The 16493-nt window shown below is 42.4% G+C and overlaps 3 protein-coding genes across 5 annotated transcripts; 1 reads left to right on the top strand and 2 right to left on the bottom strand.

Annotated features, from left to right (window-relative positions):
* Positions 1-13: 13 nt before the first annotated feature.
* On the bottom strand, positions 14-2384 carry LOC143004015 (glutathione S-transferase kappa 1-like). 2 transcript variants are annotated; one of them, XM_076154851.1, is made up of 8 exons: positions 2201-2384; positions 1821-1899; positions 1657-1738; positions 1238-1366; positions 1000-1145; positions 804-920; positions 623-716; positions 14-265 (listed from the first exon to the last, which is right to left on the bottom strand). In XM_076154851.1, the coding sequence occupies exons 2-8, from the start codon at positions 1887-1889 to the stop codon at positions 216-218; spliced, it is 687 nt and encodes a 228-aa protein (XP_076010966.1). In that variant the 5' UTR covers positions 1890-1899; positions 2201-2384; the 3' UTR covers positions 14-215. The 2 variants fall into 2 exon arrangements, with proteins under 2 accessions (XP_076010966.1, XP_076010965.1); XM_076154850.1 differs by lacking the exon at positions 2201-2384 and having other exon boundaries at positions 1821-2194.
* A 281-nt stretch (positions 2385-2665) lies between these two features.
* On the bottom strand, positions 2666-7475 carry rap1gapl (RAP1 GTPase activating protein-like). Its single transcript, XM_076154845.1, has 19 exons — positions 6892-7475; positions 6712-6744; positions 6459-6549; positions 6225-6260; positions 6075-6122; positions 5710-5907; positions 5469-5566; positions 5220-5298; positions 5075-5128; positions 4906-4989; positions 4701-4801; positions 4477-4606; positions 4184-4348; positions 4014-4085; positions 3773-3859; positions 3525-3680; positions 3342-3425; positions 3229-3251; positions 2666-3139 (listed from the first exon to the last, which is right to left on the bottom strand). Exons 1-19 carry the CDS (start codon positions 6960-6962, stop codon positions 3049-3051), a joined length of 1701 nt encoding a protein of 566 aa, XP_076010960.1. The 5' UTR covers positions 6963-7475; the 3' UTR covers positions 2666-3048.
* An 816-nt stretch (positions 7476-8291) lies between these two features.
* Positions 8292-15706, top strand: casp2 (caspase 2, apoptosis-related cysteine peptidase). Of its 2 annotated transcripts, none has more exons than XM_076154822.1 (11): positions 8292-8433; positions 8934-9101; positions 9636-9806; positions 10462-10531; positions 10952-11043; positions 11193-11375; positions 11527-11655; positions 11737-11827; positions 13256-13444; positions 13791-13900; positions 14010-15706. In XM_076154822.1, the coding sequence occupies exons 2-11, from the start codon at positions 8952-8954 to the stop codon at positions 14142-14144; spliced, it is 1320 nt and encodes a 439-aa protein (XP_076010937.1). In that variant the 5' UTR covers positions 8292-8433; positions 8934-8951; the 3' UTR covers positions 14145-15706. The 2 variants fall into 2 exon arrangements, with proteins under 2 accessions (XP_076010937.1, XP_076010936.1); XM_076154821.1 differs by having other exon boundaries at positions 13256-13456.
* The last annotated feature ends 787 nt before the right edge of the window (positions 15707-16493 follow it).

Raw genomic sequence — 16493 nt, 5'->3', positions numbered from 1 at the left:
AGTGATCTTCAAACATTATATTTGTTTTATTTAATGTCAACCTCTGATTTCATATGTACATTACAAAAAGATGTTTTTGTAGCAGTATTTGTAAATGGGCTCTATTTAAGCAATGCATCGAGCACTAAAGGACAATGTTACATTTTTACTGTCAAATTAAACAAATCATTAAAACGCTATGGATACACCAACAGTGTATCAAGGCAGCTTTCATCTCACAGTTTGGCAGCTGGTTTTTCAGGCTGAGGGCCCAACCACTTCTCCCCTGAAACACACAACAGATCTGGGTATCAGACGAAGAAGCTTGCCTGAATCTTGTCAATGTGATTTTTTTTTTAAATGTAGTTAACTGGCTTTTGTATAAACCAGGATGTGAAATTGTGTAACAGTAGATCAACAGTAGGTGAAGAAACCTTTTCAACAACAACATCTAGGGATTGGCCTACGTGTGCTTGTGTAAAAGCAAACATAAAGAGCTACTGCATTGAGCAAACAGAGTGCAAAGAAAGACGGACTCTGTGATGTGCCACCTTAAAGAGACAGAATTCAGAGAATTAATCCAGTTTTGGAGTGATTTATGTTGTACCCTGTGATTGTAAATGGCTGCAGAGTGCACGCTCACCTATGCAGTCGGCCATGAGTTCAAATCTGTCAGAGCCGAAAAACATCTCTGCATTTCCATTGACGTGGCAAACCATCATGGGGAAGCCAAATGACTGTAAGACAAGAGATGTGGGTAAATACACAGTAATTACTTGTTTATTCTCGATCCTACACATAGAACTGATGGTCATCACACAGACCCCATGATCGAGTGCTTCCTGTGTTGTGCGCTTCAGCTTGTCTTTGATGTCTTTTGAGGTGGACAGCTTCAGCAACTCTTCAATCTCTTTAGCGTGTAATCCTGCTTTCATGGCTGCCTGTGTGGAAAAACACAGCGGTGCTGCGTTAACTTTAACAATACATTCCTTAATGAAGCCAGGCTGAATGAGTTGGCACCTCAGACAGTGATGCAGGCTCAGTGATGTCTTTGTCTTCACTCCAGATCCTTCTCCACAGCTCTCTGGACACCTGCTCCACCTGCTGGTCTCCACCTGTCTCTCTCTCTTGCACTGCTGCTACAAACCGCATTGCAGACAAAGAGCCTAGGATAAGATAACACAACACCTTTTAAATTATTGGCTATACAAAATGAAGAAATAGACAATGAGTCATTAATGCACTTTACAGTCTGTACCTTTTTGGAACATGGCCTCGAAGGGGTCAGATGGGGCCTGAAGGGGAACATTAAAATACTGAGCCAAGCGGTTCAGATCCTTGGTCATGTACAAGAACTTGTTTGGAACGAGACCAGGGGGTTTATTTCCTGTCATAACAGAAAAAAATATAACATAAACATCCTCATACAACTTGTCTACTTATTGATTACTGTTCTGAAGCATTCATTCTGAGCTCACTGTGGTATTTTACTGAAACAAAACAATGATTTTAGCATTCAGCTACAACAACTGACAACTGTAATTACAACTGACAACTGTAATTACATTACATTTAAGTGAATTGTACGTGTATAGTCCTAGTTCTGATTCAGTAAGAGGATCTCAAGTAAGCGTGACCAAGTGGTTCTGATAAAAGTGGGCGGGGCTATCGGCTTACCTGCAGCTTGCATGACGCCACCCAGAAACGCAGGGCGCAGTTTGAGGTCTACATTCCACACGTTTCTGTAGCGGCACACGATCTGTAACCATGACAAACAATCAATGCAAAAACAAAATTCCTTTATTTTTTTTTAAAGAAATTGAAGTCTAGAGAGTACAAACCTCAAAGCCGAGCCAAGAGTACGGAGAGACCACATCGTAGAACAGCTCGATCACTTTCTTCGAAGACATTTCAGGAACTTTTTGAGTTAAACGCAAAGTTAAATCAGCAGAGGACAAAGGTTACTACTTTGCATGCAAACTGTAGTGTGAGGCAGCACAGTGTGTCAAAGGTTAACTTCACTGTCGTACGCTGACCGCTACGTTTCAATCAAAACACTGCGGACTGAACATATCGCGCACCACCATGCATCCAAAAACTTGTACAAAAATCGCTTCTTCAGTTCAATCTACTGTTACATTTAAATACAGCAGTATCTAGGTACCGGTCTGTTTAAGTGGATTTAGCATTAAGCAAGTAGAAATGAAAACAATAAAGAACTCCTCCTCTTCCTGCTCTTCTTCTTCTTCTTCTTCTTCTTCTTCTTCTATTAGGTTGTACCAGGCTGTATTAAAATACTGCCTTCCACTATTAAACACGCGCAGGAAGAGTCTTTATTATTTTATATTTTATTGTATTGCAACTGGCCAGTGGAATGCAGATACAATTTAAATAGATTTCCCGACATGGTGACAGTGTTCTCTTCTTCTATTAGCCTCCGCCAATCTGTTCAGTGCAAATTGCAACCCTGCCATCTACTGTCGAAAAATAGGTACTGCGGGTCATTGCCACTTCATAAGGGCTTCTCTTGCAGGGAGGTTCATATTTGCACCCTTCTTTGTTATTTACGACCATCTTCTCAATTTTAGCCCTACTTTTAATTTGAATTTTGAAAATTACTCTCATTATATCTTCTTATCACAATATGATTATAATTTCATACATATTTAACGGATACTTCACACACAACAAACACACAAAACAATGAATGAATACATAAATAAATATTATGAATGATATTGCAGGATTATAAATAGAATAAAAAAGTTTTGAAGGTTGACAGTGCAACTAACTGAGGCAAAGGTCATTTTAAAGAACAGAACAGAACATTTTATTTTAGCATTTCTTCACAGTTTGTAGCTGTTCGTTCATTTCACTGAAATACAATGGGAATATTATTCGTTTAACCTAGTATCACCTCTGTGACAATATAATAATTATATCTTCAGAAATACTATTTACTTTTACTCTCTATTTACATACAAGTCATCAACCAGGGTAACAAAGTAACCATATAAGCTGGTTTCTATGAATATATCAATGTTTACAATCTACAAATTATTATTCCCTTTATGTCTCTTCTTGAGGACTTGCTTGGTCTTTGAGTTCAGTTGGTAACCAACAATCGCTGAGAGCGGGCTGAGATCCTGGAGATTTGACACTGGAATCAAGACAAAACAGTTAACTGTCTTGCAACCTCAGCTGACACTTAAGACCATATTATACCTGGTTTAATATCACAAGTCTTACCTCTCGCCATCTTTATCACATATCTGAAAATGAAGTCAGGAGCATTAGCTAAAAACTTTAATTGAGCATTTATCTAGTGAAGCACCACCCTTAGTCTTATTATGAATCTTTACCTTGGGTTTCTGTGATGCAGTACCACCAATCTTCCTGGGAACCCCAAGAGTCTCAAAGGAGTGGCTTCGAACTCTGATGGCTCTCTGATGGCAGAGATTCAGAAGATAAAGCACACGAGATGAAACCAATGAAGTCAAACATGATAGAATTCCTGAAACCTGAGAGGTGACATTAACATTTACCTTAAAATTTTCAATGAATCCCCCACTCCCCTCAGACACACCCCGAACACCATCAGAAGAAGTCATTGCAGACAGTGCTGGATCCCCCATCATGCACTGGGAACGGGTGGAGAGCTCGGTTTGCAAACTCTCCAAGAGTGACGAACGTGTGCGTAGCTACATAAGAGAAATCAGTGGAAAATGCTTTACATAGATGTCAACCACAGATCAAAAATATAGCACAGCTGTTGTGTTGCATCTCCATCTACCTCCAATCTGCTGAATTGTTCAGCCTTATAGCAGGAAATTTCTGCATTGATGAGTTTGGCCAGAAGGAACTCTCTCAGCAAAGAAGCCTAAAAACAGAAAACACTTAGCTCCTCAAGAAACAATGTACATGAAGCTCCTGGGGTCATATGTGGTGGTGTGATTCATATGTCTTTTTATCTTTTCATAAAAATACATGCATCTGACACAGAAGCAATTGTTGGTCTTGGTATTGTTGCATACATCTGTGAAAATGGAAGGATCTGGAAGGGCTGGACCAAAAGGAGGAACATCCTCCCTGGCTGTGACAGACACCTGTGAAAAGGAGACTTTTAAAAGCAATACGCCAGCTGTTCTACTATGATTTGATCTGAGCCGCATAGGGACGATGATTACGATGGTTCTTCACTCACCTGGTACACAGCTCCACCTGTCTCCTCCTCCGCCTTCTGAATCCGACGGACCACCAGGAAACAGTGCAGGAAGTGTGACTTAATAGCGTCACACAGAAACGGGGTGTGGCCCTCCTGGTAGATCAGAGCTACTATGTCATTCCCGATGTGTCTTTTTCTTTGTAACTAAGGGAGGAGATGAAGAAATCAAAGTCTGTCAACATCTGATCATGTGAATGTGTCTTATAACTTATGATGTTCGAAGAAAAGGTCTTATGAATCATTAGCTCAAAATAGACCATACTGTAACTGACCTGCTGTGGATCGCCCTCTGTGAATGGAAGTTTGGTTGCAACATGGAACATGATTTCTCTCCCATGAAAGGAAGTGAAAACTGCTTCACTTCCTGTCTGACCATGAAACACATCCAGACCTCCTCTGAACCTGAATAAACAAGGAGAGCATAAGAGATTGTGTGATACTGAGCTCTATTTGTGTGATTTCTCCAAATAAACAGTGAGAGCAGGGTGTACTTTACCCAGAGAATCCCTGCAGAGGAATTGTCTCTCCCAAAATAGAAAGAAAGTCTTTGAAGTCTCCACTTTCCTCATTGTTACCAAGTATGTCCTCCTCACTGAGCTAGGAAGGAGTGTTTTTAATGATTACGATGATGATGATGATGATGATGTGCAATGATTCACTAAGTGCAGCAGAAAATTGATTAATATTTCTAAATGTCTTACCTGCCCATCCTTTTGGTACAATATGCCAAACTTGAAATTAGGAGAAACTCGATGTTCATCGAATGCTGTTATGAGGCCCGGAGCCTGAAGAACAGTCAAGACTAGAGAGGAATGATCCGTGTGGTCATTCCCATCATTCAGAATTAGACCAATAAGACTAAAGCGTTACCTTGAGATAGCTGACCACTTCAAACTTTGACACAGCTACTCTGTCGCAGAGCATCTAGAAAGGATAACAGAAACTCTATGATATCTATGAAATTACTTTCTGAGTAATGATTCATTGGCTATTTGGAGAACATACATGTTGATACCTTTGCTAATTCAACAGCAGATGGGATGTTTGGAAAAAGAGACACAGAGAAAACACCATGCAGGGAGCATTCCTTCATTCTGGGAATTAGAAACACAATTTCCATGTGGTTTTCTGTGATGCAATATTGCTTGAATTATGAACAATTCGGATGATCAGAATAATTAAAATGAGACATGCAGGGAAATTTCATCAGTATCTGATGTTATACAGTGATTATTATTATTTTTTTAATGGCAAAGTTCTCTACCTCAGTATCACCCGTAGCTTGTTCTCCTCTTCCTCCAAACACACTGAGAGGACCAACGGTCCCAACGAAGGATCCACTGCTGTGAATGAGTGATGGTACTGAGAAGGAAAAAGAGGATAAAACAATAACACCAGTCCCAGCCAGGAAGCATACTGCATTTTTCAAGAATTTGCAATACTTGTCTATACTATGTCCTATCAAACTGAATTGAAGGGCAAAGCCTCATGTAAGGCCTGCTGACTCGTGAGCGGAAGAACTCGTGGTAGACTTTGGCTTCAGCGTCCCTCTCCATTATGTCGTAGCTCTCGGAGTCGAGGCTGTGGTGGGAGGAGGTGGGACTTTCATCCCCAAGCCTCTCCAGAGGGGGGTCTATCCAGTAGCCTCCCAACTTTGGTGGCAGGGTGAGTGGCAGTTCTCCACCTATCGTTAAAATGTGAGACTAAAATACACACACAGAAAATGATGAGGGTTTGCCCGGTGTACTAAGAATGTGTTCTATTGTTTGGGGAAACAAAAGAAATTGCGATCAACAAAAGGTCAGAGTCAATAGTGTCACACCCGTATATGGAATAAGGCTTTTTTTTCATTCTTAGATTGAAGACCAACCTTCAGAGGTAGAGGGAATTCACATCTCTGCTCATCGATCCTGCTGCCCTGATGGATACAAACAGCTTTGATTATAACATGCCTCTGCTTGGACATTGGATACACTGACACTGGATCGCACTTGTAGGATCAAACACAGTGTAATCTCACCTGCAGCTTCTCTATGATTTCAAACAGTTCTGTCACCTTCCGTAAACGACAGATAACAGCGGAATTTGAGGAAGAGTTAAACAGAGAGGAAAGGAAGGAGCACAGGGAGGAAGAGAAACACAAGTATTCATTCACAAATGGAAGCTGATTTACTGCTGTGATGAGACAAAGCACTTAGAAACACAGGATGGAATATATGTCATCAAAAAGACGCTGAAGAGACATTGATATCACCCTGTGGTTGCTGCTGGCAGAGAGGAAAGTTTTGCTCTCACTGGAAGGAGAATCCAGGATTTCCAGTGTGTTTTCTGCTGCAGATTCAGGACTGCAGCGACAGGTTGATAAACACAAGAGAACATCACAACTCATCACTAGTCATGCAGTTCTTAATGGTGCGACATCACTTTAATTTTAGTTTGAAGAAATTGACTCAAGTTCACATCACAACAAGTGGGATGGGGAATAAAAAGGAGCAAAAAAGCCTCACCTTGTGTCATTCCCACATGTGAATCTGTCCACACTATAAACAACGAAGTGAGAACTGCTCAGAGGAAATATAAACCATCTTACATGACTAGAATTACTTGTAAAGCAATATTATCTATACCAATACAGAACTTGTTGGACATTATCAGTCACTCAGCACCAATCTTACATCTTTACTCACCCTCCATATGCCCCAAAAGTGAAACTTCTCTTTCTGGAGAAGAACGTGTCATTCCTTTTTTCTCTCTCCATGGCTTTGGTGTCACTGTGAATGTTTCTACATGCCACTGTGTAACGGAGTCATTTAGATCTGGCTCCAGTTGAATTAATTCACTCTATCATTCTGTCACTCCTCCTCCTCTCTGCCCCCTGCCTCTCACTCATTTAAGCTTCCGTTTCCTGCCTCTATCCTGCTGAAAGTCAGACAGGCAGCATTAACCCGCTCACGGTCACCGGTGTGACGAATAGCAGCGACCACAACTCATGACATCAAATCCACACGGTCATGCTGCCTCACCTCATCGATCGCAATGCTCCAGTACACACCTGTAGTGGTTTCTCAGGCTGCCCAAGCATAAACAGAGACTTGGAAATAAATAAATAAATGGGTGAGACATTTTCTCCCGGACCTGTTACCCTTTGAGTCAGTGAGAATCATCAATTATTGACAGCACACACAGTGAGGGTGAGGACATAGACAGCAGGGGAGAGTGAAGTAGGCCTGACGATAGGTGGAAGAGAGAGAAAGAGAGGGAGTGAGATGGGTGGGGGGCTTCTTCTTACATGGCATGAGTTATATCATTTATTTTTATATTGTTGACGTGCTTTCTATTCTAGGAAGCATGAATAGCCAAGAATAACTTAGAAAAGTCACAAATAGCCTGTGATAGCTGAAAATTCAGGAATAATCATTAAAAGACAGAAATAGCCTCACAAAACTGGGTAAAACAAATCAGTCGGGAAATGTGAAAGATTGTTAATGACCCTGAAAACTCATCAATAAATGAAAACTCTGAGCCTGAAAAGATAAACTGTTTGTAACTCAAACCCAAATATCCTTGAAATGTAAATTCAGGAAAACGGTGACAAAGTAGTGTTAAACATACATAACATACTAATCATTACATAATAAATATAACACTGGATATCTGGGAATAAGACCGGTAATTCAAGAATAATTGACGTCTTAATGATTCTACTTAATGTTCTATTTTTGCGTTAATTATATACATATTCGTCTGCTTTACGTTTGTCACATTGTGATCTTAAATGTATATTCAATGATATAATTATTGGTTTCGATCGTTTCTTTTTGAGCCTATTAGAATCCACTCTGTTCTTATTAAGTGGCCAATTGTTTGTTTCCTGCCCTTTAAGTGCTTCATGTCAATTGGTTACTTATTTACAGTTTCAAATTCAAAATATCCTTCAATCGTGCGTTTTGCAGCAGTAGCACAGTCGGTGGAGTCCGCCTACAAGAAGCCATCTGATTGGATCACACAACGCCAATCAAACAATTCCGCGCTCTCATTGGCTTCCTGTCCTGAAACAGTGACGTCTGAGACCCCGCCTACGCCCAACGCTACAGCATAACCCCGCGGAAGTTAGTCTTGTTAGGTGAAGATGTAATGTCTTTAATTTACGCAAAGTAGTGAAAAATACAGCCACATTTTGCTCCGTCACTGTCGTCGCTCTTGTGTTCTGCTGCAGGAACATCAGCAAGGTAAGACGAATGTGCGAAAGGCAAAACAATTCGCTAACTTAAATGCAGGTTGAAAATCACTCCGAAGTTAGCTAGATGGCTAGTTAGCATGCGTAATTAGCCAAACAACGGCTTACTACAATTTTAGCTCAATCTGTTTTTAAAATTTGTTGTTGTTGTTGTGTTAATTTAATGCGACAAATACATGCAGATGTGGCCAATTTCCGGTTGTATTGGTCGTTCGTGCATTGCTATAACGTCAGCTACTATTAAAATTTTCTATCGCGTCAAAACAGTCACAACCTTATGTTAATAGTTGTTTGTCCGCGTTGCGTGTTAACAACATTACTCACCACCACCACAGAGGACAACAAGAACCATGTGCCAGCTCGATCAACTTCATTCACTCGAACTTCGCTTCCGCTTGACTGAAGCTGTTGTAGACGAGTTCAGTCTCTGTTGTTGTTGTTGTTGTTGTGTATGCTGGAGGTTCATGTCTCTGTCGTGTGCGTTGTGTTCAGCGTGTGTTTGGGAGCAACATGCTGGAGTGCGGCATGCAGGAGCGGGACAGAGTGGCTCTCAGGAAGACCTCTGCCATCCTCTGCAAAGAGATGGTGGTGGACGAGCTGCTCGTCCAGTCGCTGCAGGCAGAGGACATCCTGACTGAGAGCATGGCAGAGAGTATTATGGTATGTGGACACATGGATGAATGTAAATACCCCGGGTAATCTTTGACTCTCAGCAGTGTAGTAGTTGAACAGCTGTTAACAAGAACTTGTTCCAATTGGGGTCAACAAATGTAATTTATGTTCTCTGTCAACACCGTGATTGGCAAGTGACAGCTTTCACTAGATACCTTTGTGAAGGTTAGAGTCAAGTGTAAGCCTTGGGTCAGACACAAACAACTGTAACATCTAGGTTGAGTCACATAAACGTGGCTGTTATTGTTATATTCATTAACAGACTGATAAATCGATTGGTCTCTACATAAAAGGAATAGTGAGTAATGGTTGTAGAAACATTCGCAAAATTCCCAAGTGATTTCTTCAAAGTTCTTATTGAGACCTGTCACCTGTCATTTTCCAAAGGGATTCAGTTTACAGTCTAATTCAGTGTCTAGTCATATGTGAAAGTCTTGTGCTAATTACAAGTTGTAATTCACATTCGATTTAAGATTAGAGTTTGTTTAATGATATTTTCCTGTGTCTTATGTGATCCAACAGGCTCAGACAACCTCTCAGAAGCGCAGTTGGAATTTACTGCTGCTCCTACCAAAGCGGGGACCCAGAGCCTTTAGCACCTTCTGCTCAGCTCTGCAAGACACTAAGCAGCAGCACCTGTGTGACCTGCTCACACAATCACCAGAGAGAGACGGCATGGAGAGAAGTGGAGAGGTGACGCATACAAAACTATACACAACAAATCTCCCCCAGACTCCCAGAGACAGTTTTTAGGTCTCAGAGTGATCAGCCTGGGGCAGAGGTAAGGCAACTGGTCATGCAGGCTGTGGAGAAAAGAAGAGAGGCGAGCAGATTATAAAAAAGGATTATTATGGACTTTGTCAGCATTTCTGTAAATCCAAGGAGACATTTCTATTTAAATACCGTATAAATCCTCTCAGTAGATTTACAAATTCAATTGATCTAAGGTGGATAAAACATCCATTAATAACGATGTGCTCCAGTTTTATGGTCCTTTGCCGGTGCTTGTTAGTAATCAAACAGGGACAAGTGTGTGCTGACCTCACACCCAACCTCTGATAGCTGAGTCAGTGTTCAGGAGGTCCCTACCAGGCAGGGCAGAGGACACGAACAGAGACAGACAGTAGAGGAAGGAAGGACAAAGAGATGAGAAGACCTTTTGTGAGAATTACAAAACGCCTTTCTTTATTGTGAGATAGCCTGAAGGTGAAGTTAGACAGCAGCCAGGAGAGTCCCTTATAAAGTTAGGAATCACGTTGTCAACAAAATCCCTCACGATCCAACTCATTTGTATTGTATTCCTCAGTTCATGGATTATAGTCAGCATGTGCCTAATTTTGATTTTCAGAGGTTTGTCGACCCTCCCCCCCCACTCTCCACACAAGAGGGAATTCCTGCCAAGAGAGCACGGACGCAGGGTGAGTGATGCTGCATTGTGCTCTACATTCAGGATCACATGTCTCAGGCCCAGGTTTCAGATTTCTCTGTAAATTATGTCGTCAGTACTTTTCTGTTTCCTTGGAGACCAGGGGTGGGGGACGGGAAAATGTTTATTCTCTCCTCCAGTTTGTAGAGATTGGTAATCAAATGCAGTTTAGATAAGCTTTTGCTGTGTGAACCTTTCATTATATAATCCTGATACAGATATGAGTGTAAGTGCTCTGGTTCTCACCTGCGGGCGACACACCCTGCCAGTGACTCACTCACAGCCTTTGTAGTGCAACACAAGTTGTCATACCACTACTGGCGGTTACACACAATGAACTGAAAAGGGATTCACTTTAGAATTGTATCGAATTGAAGCGTGTGTGTGTGTGTTTTCTTGCTGCCTGCTTCAGAGTCTATGGAGATGAGTCTGGATGCAGATAGTCCCATCACCACTCCTGTGCTGCCCTGCACCCATGACTTCTACCTGTCTCACTGCCAACAGGTAAAGGCACACCTTTACAGAAACACTGAATGGTTTTGGTGAAGACCTGGTAGATAGTTGTGATGAACTAAAAAAAAAAAATTCCTTTAATTCTCTTCCTTTGTTTCTTCTCTCTCTCTCGCTTTTTGTCCTCATGTCCTCCACCCCAGTCTTACAGAATGAGCTCATCGCCACGTGGGTTTGCCTTGGTAATCAGTAATGTGACCTTTGACCCTTGTGCCGCCCCTGACCTCGACACTAGGAAGGGCGGTGAGGTGGACGATGAGGTTCTCAGGAAGGTCTTCACGGAGTTGGACTACCCGGTCACCGTGCGCAGAGACCTCACGGCTCAGGTAACACAAACACAGAGGCATTAGAAAAGTGAACCGTCCACCGTGTTTAGCAGAGAAAATGTGGTAAAGAGAGATGGTTAAGCATTGTAGATATCTGACCTTCCAATTTGTGAATGCATAGCGCAATCTTTAAGTCTTGTTGTCTGGGCAGGGCATGCGGGCGTGCATTGAGGCCTTTTGCAGACGGCCAGAACACCAGACAGTGGACAGCTGTGTGGTGTGTCTGCTCTCCCACGGGGTGGAAGGAGCTATATATGGCACAGATGGACAGCTCCTGCAGGTGTGTTTGCTTTTCTGTTTGTTCACGTTTGTATGTGTCATCCATTCACACATTTGACTCTTATCACTCGGTTCATTTCAGCTGGACTGGGTCTTTCAGGCCTTTGACAATGCTCACTGTCCCCTGCTACAAAACAAACCGAAGATGTTTTTCATCCAGGCCTGCAGAGGAGGTCAGTCCCTTTATTGTCTTATGTTTTCCATGCTATTGTTAATTCTGTTAACACACAGGGTGGGTGTGGAGAGGATTTATGTCAATGAATGTAGCTTCGTATGTACTGTATGTAGACTCTCATTTTAAGGCTTTGAATCAGGACAGATTTGGGAAAAGGGAATGCAGGTGTTGCCTCTACAACCAGGGCTTGGATAGGCAGCTCAAATTTAATGAAATAATGAATGAATGATTATAATGTCATAAAGATCCACGTGTATGTCCTGAGGGCACACACATGTATGATATGTGGCTCATAAAAGAGTACTTGGGGAGATTCTCCTGGCTCTGTTTCATCCCAGACCAAAGCAGAGCAGGAGGATAAATAAAGGCCAGCTTGTCTCTCCACAAGTCTAGATGCCATCTGTTCTCCCAGCAGAAGAGTTCACAGCTGTCCATCAGCCACACCGCCCTTCATGTTTCTGATCAGCCGGCATCATATTATATCAAATGTTCCTATTCTGTAAAAGAAAACCTAAAACACAAAGTAGTATATTTGTAATATAGTGATACCTGATAATGATGTAATTAATCTATGACTTATAAGCAAGCGCTCCATGCTAATTAGTCTCTGAGTGACTGAGGTGATGGCCTGGCTGCACTTGATGACACCCTTAACACATCCTCAGACCTCTCAGGAGCAATCATGCTGTCACACACCACCACAGTCAACCATCAGTGTGCAGCCGAAAGCCTGGTTAACCCAAGAACTAATTGAGATTCTATTGTGATTACATTGGGACAAACACTTTTCTATACTGTTAACAGTCTTAATATTCTATTACTTAGTTTTCAAAAACATTTTTGACTCACTCCTGACAACACCACCTTCCTGCACTTGGCAAGCAATAGAGTGGAATCAATATAATAAAGAAATATCCACAATAAAGTGTTTTAGTGGCTCCTGGGTTAAGAAAGTTTGATTGTATATAGGCTGTATACAAAATTCTTTCCTTTTCTGGTATACCTTATATGTTTATATAGTAAAGGTTCCCTAGGTTCTCTCTCTCATTATTGCTTTCTAACTGCACGGGGTTCTGGTCAGCAGAGCTTTTATGGGGATGCCAGAGTGTTTCACTTTGCTGAGCAGCATTAATGTGCACACACATTCAATGAACAAGCAGTCAGGATGAACTACACTCTACCTAAGGGGAGGCACAGGATGAAAGGGTTGTTTTAATTGTATTGTCCTCCCACAAATCTTGTTATAACAATGTGCTTAGAAGTAATACAGCTGATAATTATGGAATCCGCTGCTCAGCTTTTGGTTTATTAAAGAGTTAAAGAAGTGTGAGCAGACAATGAGCTGGCATGAATACGGCAGAATTGCATTCAAAGTGTTGCATGTAAGAGTTGAACTTTAACCTTCCTCTGTCTCTATGGGCTCCAGAGGAAATGGACTGTGGCGTGGAGCAGATCGATGGGCCAGCAAGGACCTGCTCACCCAGCTGTGAACAGCTGGACGCAGGAAGGGAAGGAGAGGGCGATGCAGGTTCCAGACCAAGAGGGGAGGTTGGGAGGCCAAGGATTAAACTGCCCCAGCGATCCGACATGATCTGCGGCTACGCGTCCCTCAAAGGTCAGAAAACTTGTAAGTTTGTGACTTTTGTCATTCAGAAGGGGACGTGTGTGTATGAATGTGTCTGTGCCTGAATTAAACCTGCAGCTGTTTGTACATTCAACTGTAGTTCCCCTGCTTTATGTATAGAAACTAACAAAAGGCTATTATGGATTACACAACTCATTACATTACATAATTGTCCCAAAAAATTATTGCACATTCACTATGGCACTCTCTCTGTTATGTGAAGACCTCGTTGCTCCTTATTTCTTTATTCTAAAACACTGAGCTTCATTTCTTGCATGAAAGGTGCTAGATGCAAATAAAGTTTATTATTCTGAATGTTTTTTGCTTCCTCCTCAAGGCACAGCCGCCATGAGGAACACCAAGCGCGGCTCCTGGTTTATCCAGGAGCTTAACACAGCACTCCGCCTCCGTGCCAGGGACACACACCTTGCAGACATCCTTGTGCAGGTGAACACAGATGACCCGTAATTAAGTAAACTCAGAGCTCAGTGTGTTTGGCTTTCTTTTAGCACATTACTGTAGCTTAAACCCTCCCCGTTGTCGTCCCTGTCCACAGGTCAACAGGCACATCAAAGAGAGGGAGGGTTACGCCCCCGGCACTGCCCACCATCGCTGCAAAGAAATGTCTGAGTTCACCAGCTCACTGTGCAAAGAATTCTACCTGTTCCCGAAGTACCAGCCCCAGTATTGACACGCAAACACGCACACGCAGAATTCCTCTCATCCAAGCATCTCCTCTTTACAAGCACACACTCGTCCATTCCTCTGTGTTACTGCTACACACTCGCACATTCCCGTTACGACTTCGCAGACATCTCAACGGAGGATTTATTCGCCCACATTCGCTGTGTAAATACTGCCGCCATGAACTAACACACACACATGCACAGAGAGAGTGGAGGAGAAAAGGCGCATGCTTACGCTAATCTACATGTGCTCAGTGACGGGGCTGTGTATCAGCATCCCGTTCACCGAGTGTGTCCGTATGCCAGTTATAGAGTTTGGATGGAAAAGCCTTCGAACTCAAAGACAATTATATTTTTATGGCTTCTGATTTTCCTACTGAACAGCCATTTTGAAGTTTCACTCGTCTTTTTTGAGACGTATTTTCTACACAGATCTATTTTTTGTGGCTTTATTTTGTATGACGTTGTTTTTATACTGGTTTTAATCCCATACTCTGTTTATATGTGACGTTTCTTGTGTAAGTGGTGCACGTGTGTGGTTGATGGACTGTGACAGGCAGGGGGCAGCATAGAGTGAGTTGAATGAGGTGAACGCTTTTTATTTGGCTGGCTCTTCTGAAGTTTGTTTACTGTCATAGTTGCAGTCGGGTATTAAATAAAGTATAGACTACTATATTGATTAAACAGGGACGTCGCTGCAACTTTTGAACTGCTGATTTAAGCAGTTTTTTTCATTCTGTCACCTCCTCATCCTGGGCAGCTTCACAAAAACTGGACAGGTTTTTAAATCTCTTTTGTTATTTATGTTCAGCTGGGATGCTTCACTGCTTAGGCTGTTGGTTTCATCAACACTGATTTCCTGTTAGGTTCCTCATCAAGTGGTGCTACTTCCTGGGTCATACACCTGCAATATGAACTTTGACCTTTGCTCTTAGTCTGACTCTAGTGTTCTTCCCTCTGTGGGCTTCAAACCTCCAGTTAGTCCCCCTGACTGTGACTTACAGTGAGGACAAAACATGAACTACTCATGTCTTCCTATTGTATAAGGCAATATACAGCTTTCTCCAGCATCTCTTGGGTAGATTCATGACCGTGGTGCTGAATCTGCAGTATACTGTAATGCTCTGACAGCCCCACACACACACACACCCACACACACACACACACAGGGAAATGTGTTTCTCTAAAGCTATGTGATCATTGATGGGTTCTTAGAGAGGCCCTGAACATGCAAGTGTGTTTAGTTTCAGCAGTGTTGTAGTGCAGAAATAAAGGATGTATGATCGCAGCAGTATTGATTGTTAACTATCAGAGTGTGATGTACGCGTGGAAGAGTTCACCCTAGGGTTGAATGTGCTCACACTTGTGTTTTGGTAATCAAAGAGCTTAAATATATATTTTAAAAACAAAGCTGTAGCTCCTCCAGTGTGAGATGTCTGAAGGGTGGAGTTTGCTGCCATGCTATGCTGAGGTGTGTGTGTCGGCTGGAAGAGACTTTATTTCTGTCAATGACAAAGACTGCCAAATGCTTTTGTAAACAATAAACAGGCCATGTTTTTGAAAACAAGCTAAATGTGTTTAGCGTTTTTTGTGTGTGTCTTGCTGGCATTGTGTAAATCTGTAACTTGCTTGTCTGGATACATTTAGTTCAATCTGCATACTGCACTTGACTTGAACCTGCTTGTTGCTGTGTTTGTGTGTGTTGTTCCTTGTGTACAGGACGTCCTCTTCATTCTCAGGTATAGTATAACTGTCTCCCAGCTACTCTGCTGCGCTCAGGTCTCTGTGCTGTGACTACGACGTATGTATCTGTCTCACTGCTCACCACCCAGTGATAATGTTCTTCCTGTATCAAATAGAGGTCCAGCCAGCTGTCCACAGTCATTCTCCTTTGACACACACACACACACACACACACACACGGTCAGAGTGTGTGTCTCGCTGGCCTCCAGTGCGCTGTGAGATTAGGCTGTTATGCACTGGCGTGTGGACCACAAAGCAGGGCGGAGTTAAGGGGATCTGTGGTCTGAGTTTTGGTGCTTGTCATGTGGCCGCCTGTGTCATCAGCCTGAAAGGAGGCACAAGCGGAAAAACCCACTGAAGTGAGGATCAAGCTTGTCTGAGAGGGGCGCTCGCTCTCAGTCGCTCTCTCTCGCTCAGCACACCAGTGATATTCCACAGCGACAGCACACCAGCGTTTCAACCTGTCTAACATGCAGACACTTTGAGTGAATGATGTTTCCCCGTTTCTCCCATTTGAACCTCAGGGTTAAGCAACATGGAGATCACTTTACTGTCACATACCTGAGAGCATTTTCCACTCTGGGTTTTGGGGCTGTGAGTTTTACAGTGGG

The sequence above is a fragment of the Genypterus blacodes genome, unplaced genomic scaffold (genome assembly GCF_046128005.1).
Source record: "Genypterus blacodes isolate CSIRO-AG114 ecotype Tasmania unplaced genomic scaffold, CSIRO-AGI_Gbla_v1 ptg000063l_1, whole genome shotgun sequence".
In the NCBI taxonomy this organism is placed as follows: Eukaryota; Metazoa; Chordata; class Actinopteri; order Ophidiiformes; family Ophidiidae; genus Genypterus; species Genypterus blacodes.
Note: the sequence above shows the minus strand (reverse complement) of the source record. Positions and strands in the feature narration are given on the sequence as shown.

What these genes read in the sequence shown, in the direction of transcription:
- LOC143004015 (XM_076154851.1), bottom strand. Translation starts at nt 1,889, where the DNA reads ATGTCTTCGAAGAAAGTGATCGAGCTGTTCTACGATGTGGTCTCTCCG. An exon ending in TGGCGTCATGCAAGCTGCAG is followed by an intron (nt 1,367 to 1,656) that starts GTAAGCCGATAG and finishes CTGTTATGACAG; the next exon opens with GAAATAAACCCCCTGGTCTC. An exon ending in ACTCATGGCCGACTGCATAG is followed by an intron (nt 266 to 622) that starts GTGAGCGTGCAC and finishes TGTGTGTTTCAG; the next exon opens with GGGAGAAGTGGTTGGGCCCT.
- rap1gapl (XM_076154845.1), bottom strand. Translation starts at nt 6,962, where the DNA reads ATGGAGAGAGAAAAAAGGAATGACACGTTCTTCTCCAGAAAGAGAAGT. An exon ending in ACTTTTGGGGCATATGGAGG is followed by an intron (nt 6,745 to 6,891) that starts GTGAGTAAAGAT and finishes CGTTGTTTATAG; the next exon opens with TGTGGACAGATTCACATGTG. An exon ending in CTGCATCACAGAAACCCAAG is followed by an intron (nt 3,252 to 3,341) that starts GTAAAGATTCAT and finishes CTTCATTTTCAG; the next exon opens with ATATGTGATAAAGATGGCGA.
- casp2 (XM_076154821.1), top strand. Translation starts at nt 8,952, where the DNA reads ATGCTGGAGTGCGGCATGCAGGAGCGGGACAGAGTGGCTCTCAGGAAG. An exon ending in GCAGAGACCTCACGGCTCAG is followed by an intron (nt 11,376 to 11,526) that starts GTAACACAAACA and finishes TTGTCTGGGCAG; the next exon opens with GGCATGCGGGCGTGCATTGA. An exon ending in CCTCAAAGGTCAGAAAACTT is followed by an intron (nt 13,457 to 13,790) that starts GTAAGTTTGTGA and finishes TTCCTCCTCAAG; the next exon opens with GCACAGCCGCCATGAGGAAC.